This window comes from Gossypium raimondii, chromosome 13 (genome assembly GCF_025698545.1).
Source record: "Gossypium raimondii isolate GPD5lz chromosome 13, ASM2569854v1, whole genome shotgun sequence".
Lineage (NCBI taxonomy): Eukaryota > Viridiplantae > Streptophyta > Magnoliopsida > Malvales > Malvaceae > Gossypium > Gossypium raimondii.
Window position 1 is genome coordinate 50,659,603 of NC_068577.1, and position 25,279 is coordinate 50,684,881.

At 32.9% G+C, this 25,279-nt stretch overlaps 1 protein-coding gene and 1 pseudogene across 1 annotated transcript; both read right to left on the reverse strand.

The window, feature by feature from the left end:
• Positions 1-13,077: 13,077 nt before the first annotated feature.
• Positions 13,078-14,675, reverse strand: LOC128031989 (uncharacterized). The gene is made up of 4 exons (XM_052627139.1): positions 14,648-14,675; positions 14,461-14,471; positions 13,719-14,198; positions 13,078-13,478 (listed from the first exon to the last, which is right to left on the reverse strand). Exons 1-4 carry the CDS (start codon positions 14,673-14,675, stop codon positions 13,353-13,355), a joined length of 645 nt encoding a protein of 214 aa, XP_052483099.1. The 3' UTR covers positions 13,078-13,352.
• A 487-nt stretch (positions 14,676-15,162) lies between these two features.
• Positions 15,163-20,413, reverse strand: LOC105783341 (uncharacterized; annotated as a pseudogene).
• Between the last annotated feature and the right edge of the window lie 4,866 nt (positions 20,414-25,279).

The window sequence follows — 25,279 nt, forward strand, 5'->3', positions numbered from 1 at the left end:
AGACTTTCATCGGCTTTGTCTCTACAATCAGATGATGAGATTGAGTACATGTCACATGTTCCATACTCTAGTGCAGTAGGACTCTCATGTATGCCATGGTTTGTTCACGTCCAGATTTATCATATGCAATTAGTGCAGTTAGCAGATACATGGTGAATCCCGGTAAAGAACATTGGAAAGCAGTTCAGTGGGTTTTAAGATACTTACGAGGTACTACCGATGTTTTCTTATAGTTTGGAAGAACTAGAGATGGAGTCATTGGGTATGTTGATGCTGATTTTGCTGGAGACCTCGATAGAAGAAAATCTCTCACAGGTTATGTCTTTACAATCGGAGGTTGTGCAATCAGTTGGAAAGCCACTTTGCAAACTACAGTCGCTTTGTCTACCACTGAAGCTGAGTACATGGCGATTACTGAGGCTTGTAAAGAAGCTATTTGGTTGAAGGGGCTCTTTAGTGAACTCAATGAAGACCTTCAAATCAATACAGTATTTTGTGACAGTCAGAGCGCCATCTTCCTTACAAAAGATCAAATGTTTCATGAGAGAACAAAACACATTGATGTTCGGTATTATTTTGTTCGTGATATTATTGCTCGTGGTGATATTGTTGTGAGCAAAATTAGTACTGATGAAAATCCTGCAGATATGATGACTAAGTCACTTCCTATAACCAAGTTTGAGCACTGCTTAGACTTGGTTGGTGTTCATTGTTGAAAATAAACCCTTAAGGGGTTTTATGGAAGAGTGGAGAAACTTGTTCGTTGAGAGTTCGCGATGAAGAACTTGTTCATTAAGAATTCGTGTCAAGGTGGAGATTGTTAGAATTAAGTGACCCAAATCCTTATTTAAATTAAATACTGTGGTAAAATAAAATAAAATTAAAATCCCTATAGAATTATACTTCTTTTATTTTATTTTAGAATAATGTTTTTTTAAACCTTATTAAACTCCATCTATTTGATATTATTAGAATAAGGAGTTTCAATTCTATTAGAATAAGGTTTACAAGCCTATAAATAGGCATAGTCTACTCCTCTTGTGACTGATTTGAATTCGACATAGTGAATTTTCTCCTCTTCTGCCCGTGGTTTTTCCCGAAAGGGTTTCCACGTAAAATCTGTGTGTTCTTTATTTTTCTATTTCTATTTTCTTTGCTATATATTGTCATTACCAACATTATATTTTTAACATATATAAAGCAGGACAAAGACATATGATATATATCTGAACATGAGACAACTATTTCAGCGAGGCAGTTAAGGTAAAACCGTAAATTCATCCATAATGCTAATAAATGAGGTAGATCGAAACATTAGTAGTACATGAACTTTTTTTAAGTGAAATGAAGATAATGGCAAATGATTTGAGCTAAGAAAGAAAGACAGCAGAGAACTGATTTGAGCTAAGATTTGACAATAATTGATCGTATAGGAAATATTAAACATAGTGTAAGTTTAAACATTTAAACATAAATCCGTGGTAATAAAAAGATGGACGGGAAGATAACGTTAATTGTTCGATCGTTTTAATCTTAGATCCAACAAACATCTAAAGATCACAAAGGATTTGTTTAGTTTTAGACGAGACAAACATTCTTACTATTACAGAACACATACATAATAACTTAATCCTTGCAGCAAATTGAGAAGCCTTGTGAAAGAAAGAAACAAAAAAAAACTAGTATGTTATGAAAACTTGAAAAGTAACTAAAAACAGTAAATTTGCACTTCATGCCAAATTCCAAGATAAATATATATATGCCAACCACCAACTTGAATAAAAAAAATCCATTCGATGACATTTTTAACACATTAATGCAAAACACTATGAAGCATGGTTTCCTAACATGGATTCAAAAATTTATTTTGTGTAGTGTGTATGTCATGGTACTATCTTATATAGGGTAAAGCTTTTGTTAGAGATGAAACCATATATTTTTATCCTCCTTACTTTGAAACATCTAACTTTTTGATCCTAGCATCTTTGAAGACAAAGCTTAATCAAGTCAAGTGCAAACAAAGTCAGCCAACGAGATGTACCAACCACATAACAATCGAAATTTGAATCTGCCTACATACTAAATAAGAAATATCTCCTTTTACAATCATATATAACTTAATAGTCCATCAAATGTTAGCAAAAGATGAAACCACCAGCTCGAGAAAAAGGAGTCATCAAAAACTCAAACATAAACCATAGGTAGCTCAGCAAAAACCTTATCGTGGGAGAGTCGATGGAAAAGCCAACAAAGAAAACCCCATGATATTAAACTGGTATAGAAGAAATTAAAAAAAAAAACCCAACGCATCATAAACAAATAAAAACAAAGAAAACCAGAGAATTTTCACAAATACAACAACATCTTCTCTTTGATTCATGAAATAAAAGATTTAAATTAATGCAAAAAGCATGCAATTTGATAAAAGAGTATTGAACAAAAGAAGAATTGGCAGATTAGATCTATAAATCAAAACGCTATTTTTTCTTCAATGGATCAAGATATTGTGTATTTAGGTCTGATAAAAAATTAATTATCACCTCTGCTTTTGGACTATCTGTGAGCAAATCAATCTTGTTTTTAGTTTTTTTTTTTTGCTTTGTAGGGTAGAACTGAAGAATAAGGCTTTGTTAAGTGTCTTTTAGTCTTCTTTTCCACTTTGCAAATGGCCATATTTGAGAATTGGAATGTTGCAATTCTATATGTAAGCAATTGTCGATAAAAAAAATATAGTATATATTTATGGGGTTTTCTTTTTTGGTTAGAGTATGAGTATAGATTTCGGGTGGAGGGAAGAAGAATGAAAATAGAAAAGAAAAGCTACTAGTTGGTGAGAAAGAGAGGAAAATGGTGAGAGTAAAATTGAAACCTTTCCCTAATTTGCTATTCCACCCATGCCTTGAATTACCATTCAATGCGGAGAGCATAGAATGGTTTGATACATTTTCACCCTGAATAATCCCGAAACGAATATGGCAGTAATAGCTATTATAGCCAACCAACATAGTGTTAGTTTCTTAACCATATGATTGGGGATTCAGTTCCCACTCATGAGTATCAATATCCACTAAATTGACTAATAAATCGATTAAGGTAAGTACATCTATTAATTAATAGTATAGTTATGATGAGTACATATATCATTCCCTCGAGGACTATAATTATTAGTAATTATCGTTGTCGAAACCGTCTTTTTGAAAACAAAAATGTAGTTGTCGACTTTAAAAATAAAACTGGAGTCGCCACCGATCCTTTATTAAGGTGTGATCGGCTCACCTTAAAAATTATTTTGGTCTACGAATTTTGAGAAAACGAGTCCGGGAGTCAATTACACACGAGGAAGGGTTAGCACCCTCATAACGCCCAAAATCGGTACGAAATTGATCATTTAATGTCTTAGTGTCGAAGGTTAAAAAGATTTCAGAATTAACTCAAATGATGAAATTTGAAAAAGGATAATCAATTGTTCAAGTCATGTAAAGAAATCGAGTCCCAATACGTTAGGGTACAATTCCTCATAATCCCCAAACTTTGAATATCACTTTTATTTTATGTGAAAATCTTCATTTTTAGAAAGTAACATGCCACACCCAATGCGTTAGGACACAACAAGTTAAGTTCCCAAAAATGATTTTTATACTCATGCATTTTGAATAAAGAATATCCTCGGTTATCTAGGATTAGCAAAGAAAATCGAATCTCAATACGTTAGGGCTCAATTTCCTCGAAAATCCCAAACCTTGAATATTGCTTTTATTCAAAAAAAACTTTTAAATCAAGAAAATAATTTTGATGTATTGTCAAAACCAAAATGTATTTCCCAAAAGGTAAATTAAAAGTTAGTGTATAATATGAGACAAAAACTTTAACTTAAAGCATATATGAATATATATTTACAAAATAAAAAAATAAACATATATGTATAGGTAAGTCATGAAAATACGCTTATGTATATATCCAAATATTTACATATATGTACAATGTATAAAATAATAAAAATATTTATAATGATTTAAAAATATGAAAATGTATACATAAATATATCATGGAAAATGTATGTGTATTTTAAATTGTAAAATATGGGAAACACATATGAATTAAAATGTGTAAGTATATTTATATATCTATATTTATGGAAAAATAAATTATGAAGAATAATATAAAAAAAACATATATAGAAGTATACGTATGTACATATTTACAAAAGTAAAAAAAGTTTTGAAATTAAAATATAAAAGTATATATATTATAAAAAATGTTTGTATGTATATGAAAATAATGATTACAAGATTAATAATAATAACAATTAATAATAATAATAGTAAACTAATATTAAATTTAATTAGAAAAACAAATGCAAAGGATCAAGTTGAGAACAAAACAAAATTGAAAAAAACGAAAGCAAACTAAAATAAAGGACATATTTGCAAAAGGCGCATAACCTGAAGGGTCAAAAAGGGAATTAATCCCACCCTTCCTAAACGCTGCACAGCATTGGACTAAATCGTAACACGAGCAAAATATTTGGGCCAAATTAAAAACAATGGATTTGATTAAAACGCGTCGCAAAAAGGAGGGACTAGTAGCGCAAATCTCCCATTTAAGGCTGATATGCGCGGACCCCACCCCAAAAACCAAACGGCGCCTACTTTGTCCATCTTTTAGGTCTTAGAGGAAAAAAAGAAAATTAAACAAAAGAACATTTATTTGTTCTTTTGGGTTTCTTTTAGGGTTTCCTCAACCCTCATACGCCGCCACTCAACCTCGCGCCAAGGTTCCGATTGCGACGGAGATAGCGTCGACTCGACGAATTCGGCGAGAGAAGTAAGTCCTTCCTCCCTTCTTTATATTTTAAATTAAAAATAATTAAAAAATAAAATAAAAATAAAAAAATAAACACGATTCACCTTCGAAAAAACCCTTTGTAATCTCAGTATTTTCTCTCTATTTTCGTATTTTTTTACACTCCAAATCCCCCCTTTTACAGAATAAAATTCGGCCTTATATAGCCTGAAAAATCAAATACAAGTGCTATTTTTCACTGTTTCTTTTCTTTTGGACTCTTTTGAGTCCGTGTTTGCAGGTGTACGTGCGCGCGTAGGGAGGATCGACTCCGAGACGTACGTCGCATGGAGTCCGGAGGCGTTATGCTAGGGTTCTTTATACGCATGTTTGCTTTGGACCATGCTAAAATCGGGCCTGGGTTTTGGGCTGGTTAATGATATTGGGCTTGTAAAAGAAAATGAACTCTTTATTTGGGTTTTTTTGTTCATTATTTTTATATGTGGGCCAGGCAAATAATTAGTATTACAATCGTCTTCCTATTATTTAACCTAATAATTCAAAAGATTGATTAAAACTAAAATTAACTAATGAATACATCAAAGAAATAAAAGACAAAAAATCAAATATCAACCAAGTGACAAAACAATATCTAGGTAAGAATCCACTTAGATTTCATTTATAATTCTCAATTTAATTTATGCAAATTCTTTTCTTAGTTTTTTGATCCAGAAATCCGTAATTTATATTAATATCTCTTTTGAGCATTAGAGCAACTAGCTCTAAGTAGATTAATTGAAATTTCTTTCTAATTAAAACCCCAATTATCGCATTAATTTGTTCTATGAATCTCCTATTAGATTTGACTCTAATCTAATATATTTATATCGTCCTATTTCTAGGATTGCATCAATTATACAAAATCTAATCACAAGAAGAGTCTATTCAATCTCAAACTTATGCACATCAAACATGAATCAATGCTCTAGATTTATCAACCCAAGAATAATTAAGCATTCATAATTGAAAACAAAGAGACTAAGGTTTTATTGCATAAAAACATAAATCAAATAATAAAATCCATCCTAAGGTTCATCCCCCCTAGGTATTAAGAAAATTAGTTCATACTTGTAAGAATAAACACAAAAAATACAATATAACCAATAAAATAAAAGGAACTCATAACTCCCTTGGAAATCAACTTGGACACTTGAATCTTGATAGAAAGTTGCTTGGAAATCGACTTTAATGGTGTTCTTCGAATAACTTTCGTGCTATTCTATGACGACTGCTTATTCTCCTATTTATTTCCTTATTTATACCTTCTTAGAGTTCTAAAAAATCTAAATATCATCACTTTTAGCTGTTAGCGCACATGGCTCCCGATATCCACACGCCTTGGGCACACGCCCATGTGGCTCACATGGCCATGTAGTCAGCCCGTGTGGTTCTCTATTGCATGTTTTTAGCTTCTGGACTACTCTAATGTTCTAATTTCCACCCGCTTTTTCACTTTTATTGCTCTTAAGTGTTTTATTAAGCATCAAAACATGAATATAAAGGAGTAGGAGTATATAATTCACAATTAATATCACATAATCACCCAAAAATGCACTAGGAATGAGGCTAAAATATGTTACTTTTGACACTTGTCAAGTATGGAGCACATTTTGTGGTTAGTCGTTTAACTCTTCGGAGAGCTCCCATAACAAGAGGATTAGTCACTACTATTGACAATGTAGATACCTTGGTTTCGACCAAAAAAGGTTTAAATTTTTATTCTTTCTATTAGAAAGAATCAAAGTTGGTTGCTAATTATTTCCATAAACCTGCCACTCGTGTGGTAGACTTGTTCAATAGGTTTATTGTTATTAGTGGATACTATTTTCAGGAGTTGTTGGTAGCATTAGTTGCTATTTTTAACTATATTTTAGCTATTTTCAATTGTAGAACAGCCTATATAAAGACTCATTACTTGTTGAATAAAGTGTGTGTGTAGTATTCCTTTTATATTTGTGTTTTCTCCAGTGCAACAGAGGTGTTAGAGCCAAGTTAGCAATAGTGTGAGTTGAGAGTTAAAACACGTAAGGAAATAGAAGGTTTAATTACTATTTTTGCAGCAGTAGTTATGGCTACAAATTCACATTTTTTCCAATAGGCAATCCCTCGCTTTCATGGTCATTATGACCATTGGAGTGTGTTATTGGAAAATTTTCTACAGTCTAAGGAATATTAGAATGTTGCTTCTTCTGAAATTATTGAACCTAAAGAATGAGCAACTCTAGTAGTAGCACAACAAACAACTCATGAAGTGACAAAGTTGAAAGATCTCAAAGTGAAGAACTACCTGTTTCAAGCAATAAATAGGTCCATCATGGAGATGATTCTTAACAAGGATACTTACAAGCAGATATGGGATTCTATGAAGAAGAAGTATCAAAGTTCGAATAAAGTAAAGAGGCAACAACTCCAGGCTCTTCGTATGGAGTTCGAAACACTACCAATGAAATCAATGAAGTTGGTTCCTGATTATTTTTCAAGAACTATGGCAATTGTGAATAAGATGCAAATTCATGGTGACATGACGAAAATGGTGCTATTGTTGAAAATATTCTTCAACCTTTGACACCAAAATTCAATTTTGTTGTTTGCATCATAGAAAAAGCTAACGATGTTGAAGAACTATCAACTAGTGAGTTGTAGGGTTTTTTTATTGGTTCATGAACTAAAAATGCAACGCCAAGATAAGGAAGAACAAGCATTGAAGGCAACCACCAATTAAAAAGGTCATGATCATAGTAGAAGGAGAGGAAGAGGATTTCACCATCGTAGTAGTTTCAACAATCAAAAAATTGAAGGTTTTTCCTCAGATTCTATACGAAGTAAGGGTCAAGGTCGATATCCGACTGGGTACAAGCCAAGGCAAGCAAACATATCAAAAGTTGAATGTTTTAGATGCCATAAGTACGGGCACTACAAGTTTGTATGCCAGACCAATCTCGATCGACATTTGGAGGCAATAAATTTTGTAACAGCAAATAAAGAAGAGAAGTGAGAAAAAGAGACGCTTCTAATGACATGTCATGAAAAAAAGATGTCTTCATCAAATTTATGGTACCTTGACACAGGTTGTAGCAATCATATGTGCTGCAACAATGAGACTTTCTCATCAATCGATAATACTTATCGTACCAAAGTGAAGCTTGGAGATAATTCTTCCATTTCAGTAATGGGAAAAGGTATTATCAAAGTCCCTTCAAACGGGCCAGAAAATGTAACTTACTAATGATTTATTCTATGCTCTTGATTTGCAGACGAACCTTTTGAGTGCGGGATAATTACTTGAGAAGGGGTATGAAATTGCATTTAACGATGGAATTTGCAAGACTTATGATCAGCAGTAGAACTTACTCGTTCAAGTTTATATGATGCAAAACAGGATGTTTCCCCCTTAAAATTCATGATTCAACTCATGTTTATTTTGATACAATACTAAATGAGGAAGCATGGATTTGGCATTTTAGATATGGTCATCTCAATTTTGGTGGCTTGTGGACATTACACCGAAAGAAGATGGTGGAGGGACTTCCTCCAATCACAATTCCATAAGGAATATGTGAAGATTGTGTTGTCAGCAAACAACATCGAGCTCAATTTCCACAAGGCAAGGCATGGAGAGTTAAGAAACAACTTGATTTAGTCCATTCGGATCTCTGTGGTCCAATCTGATTACATTTATAGATGATTTCAGTCAAAAAGTGTTGGTATACCTCTTACAGGAAAAATCTGAAGCTTTTGAAGCATTCGAGAAGTTCAAAAGTCTTGCTGAAAAATAGAGAGGTAGTGTGATCAAAATTCTTAATACTTATCATGGAGGTGAATATAAGTCTATTGCGTTGGGCAATCTACTGTAGCCTATACAAACAATATAGTTATATTTAATACTTATATTTACATATTAAAATCATATAAAATATTATATTAAAAAATTAAAATTAAATAATCTTTTAAAAATCAATATTTATTTTTATCAAACAATATAGTTATATTTAGTACTTATATTTAATAATTTACCAAATAATTTACTAATATAAATTAAACACTTATAAAATTTTGCAGTAAAAATTCAAGTACTTAATTTTTAGCATTTAAGTTTTCAATTTATCAAACACACCTTAAATTAGTGTCACTCTTAATCGGATCACAAATTCAGTAATGAATTTACTTAAAGTACTTGTTTTTAATAAGCAATACACATTATTATATTTAGAGTAGTTTTGTCTTTTCATATAAAATCTAGAAACAAAATTGAGCAAAAAAGATTTGAACCCAAAACATTATGATTTTTTAAAAAATTTACCAGTTGAACCAAAGCCATTTATTATTATATTTTTAAAATTTGTTATATACATTTTTCTTGGGTGTGAAATCTAATTCTATTATTAGACTATTCAATTACAATGCTTGTTCTTTGTGGGTTCCATGGTACATGTGAGAGAGTTTTGAAATCTTTTGTTATGGAATGTTGGGATATGATTTCTTGGAATGCAATCAATAGATTGTTAAGAAAATTACTTTACAACATTTAGTATTCATCAAAATGTATGGTTAAAACCTCAAATCGAACTAATAATTAAAATCTCAAAAAGTTAAAATAACATTTTAGTACACTTAAAATTTCATTGGAGTTATAATGTTATTTTAAAATTTACCTTGTTAAATAAAATATTTTTAATATTTTTTGTTATTAAAAAATTTGAATTAAATATTTAATAATATTTCAATGATATCTGTTAATAATAAATATGTAGTCTAATCTACAAGATATATTTTCTCACATTTTGATCGAATTAGTTATGAATACATTTGAAAAAAAATACTTACATATTTTTCAAGATTTTGATGATGTACAAGTTGCAATTTTTCCATTACAATGTACATATCCATATATTGTGCATATAGTTAGGAATGATTTTAATACTAAATTTTGATATTAATGAAAAAATACATTTTAAAGAATATAATTATTTACTTACTTAGAAACAATAAATTAAAGCAAAAAAAAAAAAAAGGTGCAAAGACAAGAGAAGAAGCAACAATTTGTATTTATTTATGATGAATAATAAGTTAATACCCTAACATAAATTAAAGAAAAGCTAGTTTTGTTTTAGCAACCAATGTTACTTTTTCATCAATGTAGGAAAGTTACATTCTTGTTAATTTTGAAGACTAAATTTTCATTATTTGTGGAAATGTAAATAATGATAGAATATGATGATAGTTAGTCTGTTAGTTAGCAGTTAGGCTGTTAGTAGTTAGTCTGTTAGTTGCTATAAATGTTGTATCAAGTCTCTTTCTATAATCAATGAAAAGAATATATGCTTTGCATTGTAAAGATTATGCAAGCTATACTTTAACAAATAATAAGGAAAGTTAGTAAACCATTTTTGCATAACAACAATTGGAATTACATTCCAATAAATTAAATTCTATAAAACAAATATTACTCTCTACAAAACCAAACACATTCTATAATAAACTCTCAATGTCTTCAATGGATCAAGTATCACTACATATATATTTACGTGGTTTCTTCCTATAAATAGATTAGGTTTGCAGATAGGGTTGAATGCTTAACTGAGTCCAAAGTCTTTATAGTGAAGAAAGACAAAGATATGAAGTTAAAGATGAGAAGGGAAGAGAAAGAGAGAGCCCCTGCTTGGCTTACTAGCATAACAACCTATTTCTCACTTGAAACTGGATTAGAGATGGAGTTGAATGCGTTGGAGGTAGGAAAAGCATGGCGTGAGGAATGAAGCCTGGTCCGAGATCCATCCATGAACCATCAAGTTATAAAATGATGAAAAGACCATTACGGAGGGATGGATCTTGGATCAAACTTCATTCCTTACACCCTCTTTTCTTCTTCTTCTTCTTCTTCTTCTTCTTCTTCTTCTATATTAACCCTATTTTGAGTCTTATCACCTTCCCCTATCAATACACCCTTCCCTTCCTCATTATATATACTTACATGAATGATCTTTACCTCTCTCTTTTTCTTTCTTTCTTTATTTAACAATCAACCTAGGGAATCTAGGGCTTCCTTTTTGTTTAATATATACATGTAAATCAAGGAGACAAACAAGCATGCACACACAAATCAAGCAAATATATATATATAAACTTCAATTCAAATACCCCGTTGTTTTTCCATTTCTCAGTGACCCTCTCTCTCTCTCTCTCTCTCTCTCTCTCTCTCTCTCTCTCTCTAATGATTCAGCAATCAAATAAGGCTGCAAAATATCAAGCTTCTCAGCCTATATATACATGTATCCAAGAAAGGGTGAGACAAGGAATGACCTCGAGAGAAATTGTTATTAATAAAAAAGAAGACGTATAAATGGTCACATGATAGACAGATCACCACTGGTTTAAAATGTATACTACTTATAAATATTAAATGCAATAAATATGATTATCACATTATAAAATATAATTAATGCCATACAAATACATAAATTATTAATTAAAAAAAGTAGACTACTTTTACAGGCTATCTCAGTGGACAAATATCATGAGCTTAGCACTGAAAATAACGAGGAGAAAAGGCGCCATGCGAGATTCTGATGATTTCAGAGGTGACGATATGGGCCTCCACTACAGTACGAGAATTTTCTAATATTTTAATCCTTAATATTACTTAGATTATTATATATTTACTTTTTTGGAAAAAAAAAAGGGATTTGCATTAATTTTTTTTCTTTAATATATATATATATGTGTGTTTATCAATAGAAAAATATGAAACAATTACTTGGCCAAATTTTGGGTATCTATTATCGTATTTTCTTTATTTGTTCTTAATTGGAAATTAAACTCTCTTATCCATATATATTCGAATGAGATCTTGAGCACAAAATTCCTTTTTATGTTTTAATATTGTGATTATAAATTATATATTTATGTAAATTTTATATATTAGTTATATTATCTAAATTTTGATATATTCCAATATTTTTACGTATATTTTTATTTTCTTTTTTAGTTGTATTATACGATGTTGCATTTTAATTATTTTTATTGAGGTAAAATGAATTGAGAATGACTGAGTGACACTCAACATGTCAACTCATACGGTCACTGAGATGTTAAAAACTTACCTTATTTGGTTTGACAATTTAATAAAGAAAATCTTTGGATCTGGTTATTATTTTGGTCCATTTATGGAAATCAATCCTTGGAGTTTGAAAATTGGATTAGATTGAAGTGAATTAATTAAGTCTTTATAGGTGAATATTTGATCGAGATAGTGTTGTTGTTTTGGAGAGAATATCTTCGAGTGATTTTGTTTTGATTATTATTGATGTATTAATTATTTTCAATGAGTTACTCTGTATTCGTTTAAATTTTATGTTAGCAAGCCGAAATTGATATATGCTTCAAGGCTTGCATAGGTTAAGAAATGAAAGCTTACAAGTGCATTCTAATTTTTGTTCATTAAGGAACATTTTTGTAAAATATTACAAACCGTTATTGTAAACATTGGTGAAGTTGGAAGGGAGGGTTTTCGTCTTTAGATACAAAGATGAGATCTCTGTACTTTGAGATTGATAGAGTGTGATTCACTTGTTGTATTTGTAATAAAAAATAATGAAATTTCTTACTAAGCTAGGCTTCGCAGACGTAAGTAAACTGAACTACGGAAACAAATCTCTGTGTTATTTCTGTTTTGCTTGGACAATTTTTCGCAGTGACAAGCCATAATAGTCACTGCAGACTAACACTTCCATTGAAATTTTCATTTAGAGTAAATCTCTGTGTTTTTATTTATTTATTTTGTTTGCTTAATTGTTCAGTCACAAGTCATAACAGCAACTGCAGACTAACACTTCCATTGAAATTTTCATTTTAAGCAAATATACAACTTAAAACTAACCACTTTTAATGTTATATTTATATCTTATAATCGTATCATATTTTCATAACAAAATATACATATACAACGCCCAAATCAGAAAGCATGATCCCTGTTACTTATTGTACAATCATATATTCTCATGTTGATTGCATCTGCTTAAAGTTAAAATTTTAAAATTTAAGATTTAATCTTGAATTTTCTTTGTTTCTTTATTTGTTGCTTATATTAGTTTTGTGATTAAAGAGTTTACAAAAACATAGGTTTAAATTCCAAGTCTAAATCTGATCACAATGTAGGTTTAATCCTACTCTATTCTGGAAAGTTAATTTGAGCTGAAAAATATTCTATCAACATTTGATGTTATTCAACACTAAAAAGATTGAAGTGACGTAATTTTATTGAATGCTGAAGCACATTTTAGCATCTTCCTACTATAATAGAAACTCTATATATCAAATTGACAGAGATAACATGTGTACAATCAAATTTACATTTAACCTAAGGGGGAAAATTTTGAAAAGCCTTGGTGCTACCTGAAAAAAGCTAAATATCTTTGTCATTTAGCCCTCTTAGCTTACGACTTGTTTTTGACAACTTTAACACTGCTGTAGAACCGTTTGAGATCCTTCATAGCCCTCTCTTCAATCTGAATCTATCTAATAGAAGAAGTTGCTTCAACCTCGGGTTTGAACCGGCGACTCATTGCAGGGGAATCCAATGGCGAATCTTGACCAGTAGCTGTTGGACACCCACTCTGGTTTTTGGACTGTGAGAAAGACTGCAGTTGTTTTCCCTGCTTTTAGTTGAACAGACCGAAAGAAAGAAAAAGAAGCGAGTCCTGCAAATGGCGGGAATGAGCCGCATAGCGCGGTTCAAGATGCATTGCATGGAATGGAATGGGATGAAAATGTAATACAAGGAGGACATGCGGATAAAATACTATAAATGATGAAACCAGTTAAGGATGTATGTATGCTGAAAAGACAGAGAGAGATAGGAGTGCAGTAACTTCGCGTACCTGCTGCATCTGAATGTCCCTAAGAGATGGCCGAAAAAGATGAGTACCACCAGAAGCAGCCCAAGGAGGTGTGGTTCTTTCTACATCAGATACTTGTGAAGCTTGAACTGGGCCGACAAAAATTGGTTTGGATGGCAAGAATGAACTCAGAAGGATTTTTCCTTCTCCATTTCTAACCTCGGGAAGATCTTCCACCTGATTTTTGCTTCCAGTTAGCCAGTTCACCCGTAGTTTGCTCTGTTCATCCTGAATTTCACGGAGTGATGCTTTTCCCTTCAAAACTTTTGCACTGCCCCACGCAGGGCCCTCACTTCTGGGTGTTGGTGGAGGGAGTAGAATGTGTTTTGATGCATCATCAAGAGCACCACTCAGAAACATAGAAAGTCCACCTTTCCTATTCTTCTTCTTGGTTGTTGTTTGTGAAGTACTCTTATCTTCTGCATGGACCGAGCTGTCCTTTCTTTGAACAAAGAAAGTAGACTTTTAGCATTTTCTTCCTGTCAAAAATAACAAAGACTTCAACACATAAGATAACTTATTCAAGTAGCTTTAACCTCTTTTTTCATTTCAGTAATTTATTTAAATAAACGGAAGATTACTCTTCGAGATGCAAAATATGAGACCCTAAGCAGACTTATCAGGATAAGAAATACCAAAAAGCAAACTCACAAAAGACCAAAATAATAAGTCTCTGCATATTGCCGAACTACAACAATGTCAAAGACTGATTCAAAGCACAAACCGGCTCATGATCTGGAATTTAGAATATCAAAGAGTCTTTTAAAACATCAAACCTAATAATGTAGAAAATTGATATTGATTTTCATATGGATGCTAGTTATGATGAATGTCAAGATCATTTGATAAAACATGGGGTTCAATTTTTAATTTATGCTCCTGCGTAGAAATTATAATAAGTTATTGCAAACTTTTGAACCATAATTCACGGTTCTGCATCTAGGACCTACTAGTTGAAATTTTGAGAAACTCACAACGAAAAAGAGAGTTGGTAGGAGTAATGATAGAGTGCGAAGGAAATGAAATAAACTAGACAAGATTTTATTCAATATGGGATAGAAGAAAGAACATGCAACAAATGCGTAGCAATTCTTTTTTCTTCAATAACTTAGGCAGATTCCTAGACCATGCAACAAAACTGTAGCAATTCTTTTTCCCTTGAGAACTTAAATAGACTCCTAGAATGTGCAACATAACTGTAGCACTTCCTTTTTTTCCCTCTAGGGCTTAAATGGGTTCCTATTTCTCTTAAAATCTCATGTGCGGCACTCTCACAGCATTTAGAAAGCAAAAGAAAGAAATGCACTTGAATCCTACCAAAGAGTCTGCAAACAATTAAGCATTAGAACAACAACCTAGCAAATCTTCAGTTAAGTGTCCACTAAAAAGTGAGGCATTAGAAAGACATCTTTAATAAGAAATCGAACCTTATTCATTAAAACTTGGGGGATTTCGATATTAGAAATGTCCTTCAGTGTTTGGTTCTATGTTACTGGTACTAAAATCCGAGACTCTCTCAACTTGAGCTACCCTTTGTTTGCTCTTCCTCCTCTGTTTTCTTGAAACCTCAGCCTTTTTATTTCCTTTAGCATCTGCTGAAATCGAACAGGATCCTTTCGACTGAGATTTTTCAACTTGTAGACCAAGCTCAGCAAGAGAATCTTCAAGATCAGGTTTTCTTTGCACCTTTGCAATTTGCTGGTCATCAAGGATGTATCCACCCAACTGCTTCATTTCAAGCACCTCGATCTGTTGCAACTTCTTCTGTAAAGCTTGAACTTGTTCGGAGATCCCTTGATTAAGATAATCTTTAGGTTGCAGAAAAGAATCCAATCTGCCTCCTTCATTCACAACACAGGTTTTATTCTTGTTATCACGGGATCCTTAGAACCTCACTTTCACTATCCTCCTCATCACTATTGATGATAACCGGAAAGGTAGCAGTAGGAGTGGGAAGCCGTCGGTAACTCCATGATTCTGTTGATCTCGAGTCTAATGACTTCTCAAGACTAGCAAGAACATCTGGTGATGCACTTGCAAAAGCTTGTGATGAGACTGTTAAGATATAGTCCAAGTTACGAATGACAATATCCTGCATTCATGAAGTCAAAACAACTTTGTAGTCAAAGTATATTTCCATGCCAAACACCATGTCAAGAAACCTTACCGGAAAGGCTTAAAGAAGGAATCCAAGCCAACATTACAAATTAGGCACAAACTAAAGCCTTCTGAAGAAAATAAGAAAAAATTTCTCCCAAACATGGTTAAGACCTCAGAGGGGATTACCTCACAATACTTCCTTAGATCATCAGCTCCAAGTGAATCAGCAATTTCAAGTAGTTGAATTGCATTTTGTGGCTCCACTAGACACTCTGCTGCTGCTTTCTCACAAAGAACCTTTAAGCTAGGTATGGTCTTCTTTCTCGGAACCAATTTTATGCATGGATGATCTCATGCCACTTGAATCGGGATCATTAAACAAAACTTCCTCATCCAATTCTTGTCCTTCATCATTGACTTTCAACTTCGGGACCTGATCACTTAGGGGCATATAGGGAGGATGGATGGAGTGGTAGAGAGAAACAATACTCAAAAGATGAGTTTCACCAACTGAAACTGAAGTAGCCCTCTTAACTCCGTGTAACTGAGTTGCAACAGGTGGTTTATCCATACTTTTCTTGCAATCCTACATGTAAACATCACCTGTAGCAGTAGCAGTTGCAGCCCAGTGCTTACCAGCAGAAATGCTTACGATTGTTTTCTCACAAAGGGAATATAGCTGTACAAATTCATCCAAATGAAGTAAATAATAAGCTTCACTCCAGGGGAAGTTAAAATCAACAAAGACAATGGAATAGAACCTGTTGGCATCTAAGATCAGGATCTGAGGAAACCCAATAAAATAATGCTCCATCTTCAGTAATAGCCATGCTATGTACCATCCCGGCAGCTATTGCAACCGCATGAAGTCTCTCCTTTCGATGAAATTTCATAGGGGTGCTTCCACTCTTCTTTAGATTTCTGGTAATGACAACTCGTCTAGGTGAAACAAGTCGATGACCCCAAGTATATACCTGCCATACAAGTTTTACTGCGGTTAGGCCCATATTGCAAAAAATATACTCTCATTCCACAAACAAGTGAAAACGCAACTCTCATTCATGAATTTTGAATTCAAGTACATGGGATTTAGAAATAGTGCAAGTAGAGATCAATGTAATTATCAATTATAGGAGGTGCTGGTATAATCACCTCTCCGTCAGCTCCCAATACAATTGTGAATTTAGAAATATTTTGCAGTTGCAACACCCTTGAAGACCTTGCCTTTGAGGTACTCAACTATTCTTGGTGTGTAATTTGATGCTGAATTAGAGGTGCCATAACCAAGTTGACCCTCCCGGTTGCAGCCCCAAGTGAAAACTTCACCAGACTCAGAGACAACGGCAGTATGCTTATTTGCAGCAGCAACAGCAACTATTCTTGATTTAAGTGAGCTTACTCTACGTGGTGTTGGTTGGGTATCCACAGACGTATAGCCCAACTGACCCTCTGCACAACACAAGATAATGTCTACTTCAGCATTTCTAGCCAATAAGTCCTTGATTTGTTTGAACAATGCAGAACATTATTTTGCCGGTCAACATGTAGAAGGCATGCAATATTGAATCAATTAATACAATCAAGTGAATTTTCACTTCAGGAAATAACTATCGCCTATGGTCATCAAATGCTAGTATAACCAATGAGTTTTTACCTCTATTAGATCCCCAAGTGAACACTTCCCCGACCTCCGTAGCAACTACAGTGTTATACTTGCTTTCACCCGACGAGCCCCCAAACCAAAAATCACTTGGCGGGGAGTGATAACTGCAGCTTGACCACTGAAAAGTATAAAGGATAAAATAATACGTTCATGGTTGTTGACTCACATCATCCTCTATACCCAAAATAAAAATAAAAACAAAACTGTTTCAAACTTTTAAAATTTTCAATATGGTATTCCAGAAAAAAAGTAAATTAAAGAAAACACATGATGTAAAATTTAAACTAACAGAGTTCAACATCTAAAGATCCCATGGCTTAATTTAACTTCAGAGTTCCTGCTTGAAGAATCATTAAAGTGGGTAAGATTCTGTCATATACAAAGGGATAACAAATCTTATACCTATGAATGTCAAAGTCAGGGTGCTCTAGTCGGCCCCCCCTTCCAAAACCCCAGGTGTAGACCTTTCCATGAGCAGTAACAGCTACACTGAAATTTAGCCGCAGAAATTAACTTGATTATGGAGCCATGAAACGAATCAAGTTTGCATGGTAACTTCTGTATATGGGCATTTCCTGTTCCAAGTTGATAGTTAACACCACTTCCCCAGCAAAACACCTTGGGAGCAACTAAAAACACATGGAAAACCGTGTTATACTTTAAAAAAGGCAGATTTGATTATATATAACAATCAAATGTTCTCCAACAAAGTAAAGATGGTAGCAGGTACCTGAATCAAGCCCACTTTCGAAAATCTTCAACACAGGCCCAGAAAGGAGATCTATAGGTGTTCTACAGTTTGAATCTTCCAATGTAATAGAAGCACCAGACTGAAGGAGAACACTAGCTACAGCAAGATGACCAAAATGCGGAGCTCTATGAAGGCTACTCCATCCGGATTCTCCATCCTGAAACATACATTCTGAAGTGTAATTTGAAAGAGGATTGAGCATAATTGGACCATCATAGATCTCTATAACTTCATAATGTTTAACACAAAGATAATAGACATTCTAAAGCAAGGTACTCGACAGGCATCTATTACAAACCAGGACACATTCAGATCAACTAAACAATAAGAAGAATAACACACCTTAGCATCAGGATCAGCACCAGCAGCTAGAAGCCTCTGAATAATGGGAAGGTGGTTTCTCCAAGTTACAATGTGAAGAGGAGTCAGGCCAAACCTGTACCTACAGTTTACGGTACCAGCAGTCTTCTTCAATAGCGTCAATGCTGAATCTACATCAGGCAAGGACCCTTCTCGCACAGCAAGCCACAAATCTTTATGTGATTCACTAGGTGAGACTTTTCGCACAGATTTTGGGGGTTTCTGTTTCTGTCCTTGAGGTGAAGTTAACATCTCCACTACTTTGTCTGTCAAGAGAACAGTCTATAAATAGTATTTTTTATCGAAAAAAAATAAAATTCAGAAGTCACTGGTAGCTCCTACGTATGTCTATAGCCAGAGATCCAAACACATAAAAAGAAATTAGGACAGACTAAAAATACTGGCACAGCTTCCTCGGTTCCAACTAGTCCATTGGAAAATCAAGACATCAACAAGGTTTAGAATCTATTTCCATTTAAATGTAGAGCTGTGTTGATAACATATCCTCTTGCTATCGTCTTCACCATCTTTACTATGAAGAGATACCAATTTCAACAACCATTCATAAGCCCCCATGAACATTCACAATGAAGAAGGATATCTTGTATAAATAAAGAAGTGAAGCAACATGCTGCATTTAAAATTTCATGAATCAGCATAAAGTATCATGTAGAAGTGATATATAATAGCTAAGGAAAAATGAATGAACAACATAAAAACAATCAAAACTAGCAAATTTTATGATGTAAATATCAAAAGAAATTAGAAACTTGCACATGTGCAAATGCATTTGACCTCACAAGCTATCTCAAAATATACAGCAACAGAAATTAAATAGAGTGACATTAGATTTAAACTGATTCATTTCTAAGGAAGCAAATGACTGCAGTAAACAATTACAAGCAAAGCTGTAGAGCTAAAGCAAAATATAGAATTTAAAGTGGGAACAAAAGAGAATAACAAATTGCTCATGGGAAAATCAGTTTACAGAAAAAAAAAATACATGAATTTAACCAGCACACATAATTATAAATAACACCAACAATAAAAAAAAATCAAAACTTTAATTCAAATACAATAGCTCCTCAAAGTTCCCAGCTTCAGCAATGACAACTCAAAAGAAAATACTCATTGTCAAATTCTCAATAATATCACCAAAAACAACACAGAGGTGAAGAAACTGCTGCGAGGAAATGCTACAATTGAAAGCAAAGGAAACCAAATCTTTTCACATCACCTTAAAGAGAAATCCCAAGAGATATAGACGGAAAGTCGAAGAATATAACTTTGAATAAATTTTCTCTTCTTTTTTCTTTTCTGTTACAGAGAACCAAAGCTTAAGATTATATTATACCCCAAAAGAACCAAAGGCATAAAAACGCAGGTGAAGGAAAAGTTAGAGACCGAACTGAAGACGAGTAAGGGTATTAATTCTATATTGAATTCCTATACATGTCCGTGGGCCGGGCCGGGCCGGATGGTTTACATTAAGTATATGGTGATGAACCTTAGGTTCAGCACTCGGGGTTTCGTGTTGTACAATAACTTGTCCTTGATGATGGCACCTATATTTTGGGTTTTGATCGGAGAATACAATGAAGTTGTTTCCCATGAAAGTTCAAAGCAAGAACAGGGACCAAACATGGAATGAAGCCACCACCAACACAACCTCAAGGAGATAATCCAGACAGTGATAAGATGTATATGACAGCAGAGGATAGTTCTGGAGCAGGGGTAGGCATCTGTAGTTATCTAGATTTGGTGTGGGGGTGATATGGGCGAGTCAGGTGTTGGAAGCAGGGGCATGGGAGGACCTAAAATTAAAATAATGTTAAAAGATAATTATATAAAAATTTTCAATAAAATTAAAAATTTTATAAAATTATTAAAAATTAAAATAATATAATATAATTTTTAAAAAATAAAAATAAAATGGAGACCTAGAATGGATTTAGATTAGTCTTTTATAAATATGAACGGATTTAAGTATAATTTTAGACAAATATTTCAAGTCGAGTCATGTTTAGACAAATATATATATATATATATTAATATCATTTTAGGCTCAACCTGACACGACTCATGAGCACCTCTAGTCTCCTCTTTTAAAATTTATTTGTGATTAGAAGAATAGTTATTAATGCAAAGTGTGTATTTATATGATTAAAACATTTAAAGTTTTGATGAAAATGTAATAAGTAATTAGAATCATATGATATATAATTGAGAATTTAAATTTAAACATGAATAAACATGTATATATATATAAACATAAATGAGTTGAAATAAATAAAAAGGAAGTATCAAAATCAATATAAAAGAATGATTACCTTATAGTTTTTATGATATATGTTATAAGTGAATTTTAAAAAAATTTAAACATATAATATATTAATAAAACTTTGTAATTGCTACATTTATTCTTTTTCCTTTTACAAAAAAACTTTTCATCTATCACTTCAATTTCAATTTAAGGAATTCGGTGGTCGGAATCTTCAGATTCTCACCCATAACTTCATCATTTTCCAAATTCTGGTGAAAAATTCCAGATTTCTGTAAGTCTTTTCAAAAAAAAAAAAATTAAACTGGATTTTCATTCCTTCCGCTTTTATTCAAAAACTGAAGTGTTATTTAAAAAAAAAAGTTTGTAAATTTTTGTAAAACTCCACTTTTATTTTTCAATAAAATAAAAAAATCACATTTCTTTTAAAAAGGAAGTTTGATAGAAAATCAATTTAAAGGTTGGTTTTTTGGTATCATTTTTAATAAATCGTTGAAGCCAAGATGCAGATAGATGAATTTAAAATAGATAAACTTCTTGAATATAGTAAAGCTTGTAATTCTTATTAGAATGTTTGAGTTTTATCATTGATAAAATGTGTAGTTGTTGATAAAATATCAATGTATTATTCATTCTCAGCTGAAAATTTAGCCTTTCATTTTTGAAATATATATATTTAAATAATTTTCGGTTTTATTACCATATAGTGTAGTTAGTGTTTTTTTTTTTTTGATAGAAAAGAAAAGATAGAACTAGTTAAGTTATATTAAAGAGATTGTCTGTAAACACATGAAACCTTTCTTCCCTAATAAAGGTTGTTTTAGCTATTCGATCTGCTTCAGCGTTTTCCTCTCTAAGGATTTATTCAAGTTCTCATTTTTTAATATTTTTAGGAGATGATCGATGCGTCTGATTATTATTGACTTTGAAGGTATTGACTCCGGAATTTAGATTGCTTTAATACCCCCAAGCAGTCTGTTTGTATCAACAATTCAATTCATTGTTCTTCCTGCATCACTGATAAGCCATCCAAGATACCCCAATAATTCAGTATTAAGTATTGAGCATTTCTTCAACTGTCGACGAAACCCGATGATCCAATCTTCGTGGTTGTCTCTCAAGATCCCCATAATTAATGTTTTTTTTTAATATTAACTTACACATGTGTCATTCATTTGATCTGCCAAATGTCAGTAAAAGAAGACATCCAACAAAATAAAGTTTCCTTGTTTGTTTAAAACCTTATTAGATATATTAAATTTAGTAATGAATGTATTTTATATTTCATGACTGTTGTTGGTATAGATAAAAAAGCTGCTATAAAGGTTAAAGTTACCATTATAAACTATTGTTGTTATTCAATTTTTTTTACCCCGATTGTTATGAATTTTTATTCCAAACGCTAAACTTTGCTATCTTCACATGTACATGGAATTACAAGCATTGTACCATGTACATTTTAGGTTGATATTGCCAACAGTTATGTGATCAACATATAATTCTTTGTGTAAATTTAGATTGGCATTGCTAGCGGTTGCACCTTTTACATCCTATCATATAAATCTGGGTTGTAAGAACCAATGGTTGTACGATCAACCTATTACTCTCCACGTAATTTTGAATTGTAAGAACCAACGGTTGTGCCATCAATCCAATACTCTCCATGTAAATCCAAGTTGATATTGCTAACAGTTGTGTGATCAACATATAACTTTTTACGTAAATTCAAGCTAACATTGACAATAGTTGCACCTTTGACATTCTATTATGTAAATCTGGGTTGTAAGAATCAATGGTTGCACCTTTGGCATTCTACTGTGTAATTTCGGGTTGCAATCATCCATGGTTGCACCTTTTATATACAATCAACGAGTAATCTACACCTTTTACATTTTACATTTTACATTGATGATGGATACCTTGCACCTTTTATATTTTATATCGCTAACGTATGTGTTCGTTTTTTTTTTTTTTGTCTAAGAAAGATGAGATGGACAGATCAATGTTAGCAACTAAAACTAACTTGCTATTTTTCCATTGGTTGTCTTTCATCAGCAGCCTGAGCTTGAATATGGTTCTGCTGCTGCTGTTGTTGCCCCTTATCCTTGCATCCTCTCTCTATATGGCCAATTTTTTTACAACTTCTGCATTTGAATGGCTGATTTGAGCCAACAATACCTCTCCAAATGAGTGCTCTTTTTGCAATGAGAGCATGGTAGATTTTTCTCCTTGCTACCATCTCTCCAACTCTTCTTTGTCTTGTCTAACCAGGTTTTCTTTTCTCTATTATTTGAGGAGCTTGAGCCTTCCTTATTTTTTGCTTGAAAAGCTCCTTCAACATGCTCCTCCTGCCTTGCAGCTCTCCTCTGTTCTTGAGCATACAGGGCATTTATCAACTCTAATAGAAAGAGAGGATATTTTTTATTCGTACCTCTCAAGAAGTGTAGTGATCACATTCTTGATTACCTTGTTATCAAGAAAGTGATCTCCAAGCAATCTTATGTTGTTTGCAACGACCACGATTCTGTCAGAATATTGTTTAACAGTTCTGGACTCATTCATCTTCAAGTTCTCAAAATCACTCCTCAAGTTGATAATTTGTTGTTGCCTTGTCTTGTCTATACCTTGAAACTCTTCAACCAGCTTATCCCAAGCTTGCTTTGGAGTCTCACAAGCCATAATTCTGGTGAAAATTACATCAAAAACACCATTTTGAAGACATGACATCGCCTTGAATGTCTTAGCACGATCATCACTATGCTGCCTGATCTATGCTATCGTCGAATTGGCTCTCAATGGTGGTGGCTCTACATCCACATTCACAACCTATCATAAGTCATAAGCTTGTAGGTAGGTCTTCATTTTGACTACCCAAATATGTAGTTTTCACCATTAAAGACTAGTGGTGAAGGAGGTGTAAAACTAACTGAAGACATTTTTACAAAACAACAAGGAAATAGAGGTTGTTCTTTCTTTCTTAATAAATCAAAAGCCCTCAAAGATGACTAGCTCTAGATACTATTTTTTGAGTTTTTTTTTTTGTCTAAGAAAGAAAAGATGGATAGATAAAAATTTAGCAATCAAAACTGACTTGCTATTTTTCCATTGCATTACATTTTTTTTACATACAAAGTATACACTTAAATAGGAAATTTTTACCAACTGCAACTTGACAAGTTGGCATGTCTAGGTACATTGGATCACTTATTGGCTGATTTCTATCTTTTTCAGCACCGTTTACATTAACCTATTAGATTAAAGATATATAAAATAATCTAACAGCTTTTCAAAACAAGTTGACAACTTGTTAGCTCGTAACAAAAGCTACGGGCAGTCGGTGGTTAGACTGTCCATCATTCTGTCTTACACTTGGACTATCCGCCACATTGGCTTATACTTTTGGCTTGACACCACTTTTGGCTTGCACGCCACTTTGGCTTACTTTTTGGCTTGTTCGCCACTTTAGCTTACTCTTTAGACTGTCCGCCACTTTGAATTGCACTTTTGGCTTGCACGCCACTATTGCATGGTTGGCCAACTTTCAACAGTATGGTCTATTAAATAAGATAACCTTACTTTAAATGTTGTACGCGATTACTCATAGATGGTTTGCTGCGGTTATTAACTTATCTTGATTTAGCAGCATGTTAATATACTCTACAACCCACCGTAACACTTGAACGATTTGCAATGACTATAAAAAGAACGGGAGGTTCAACAGCCTCATTCTCCAAAAAGTCCTCTTCCATCTGAGTTTCTCGGTTCAGTGGAGCGCTAACCTAGTCTGATATCTCAACCTTAAAGCACTTCCATTCATTACGCTCCGGATTATAGATGTCAAAATCCAATTCTTCCTGTGACTTGCTAGCTAATGGCTCCATGGATCCAAGATTAACGTCATAGAAGGTGAAGGGCCCATAGATCACCAACAAGTCAAGGACAATCTGTCTCTCATTGTATTAACAATGTAGTAGTCATATTCATGTAAGAAAACCCAAGTCAAGTTTATGCCTAAACATCTTTAATTTGATTGAAAATTACCAAATGAGTCAAATATGTCATAAAAATATATAAAAGTCATTATTGACTTTAGAAAAAGCCTTTAGAAAAAGTTAAGATTAAGAAAATGAAAAGTTTGGTACAACTTAAAGTTATACTTAAAATAGTTGCATTCATCCAAATGGCTTCTGTTTGTATCCTATTATTTCCATAATATATGCTATTTATATTCAGTTAATGAAAAGTAACAATTATAGAGAATTGAAATTGAACATTAAATTACACAAAACAAATCAAACTATAATGGTTGTGGTGAATATGATAATATCTATTATATATTACAATTTAATTTCTCATTGGAAAAAGATGTTGAAAAGTGATGATTTTCA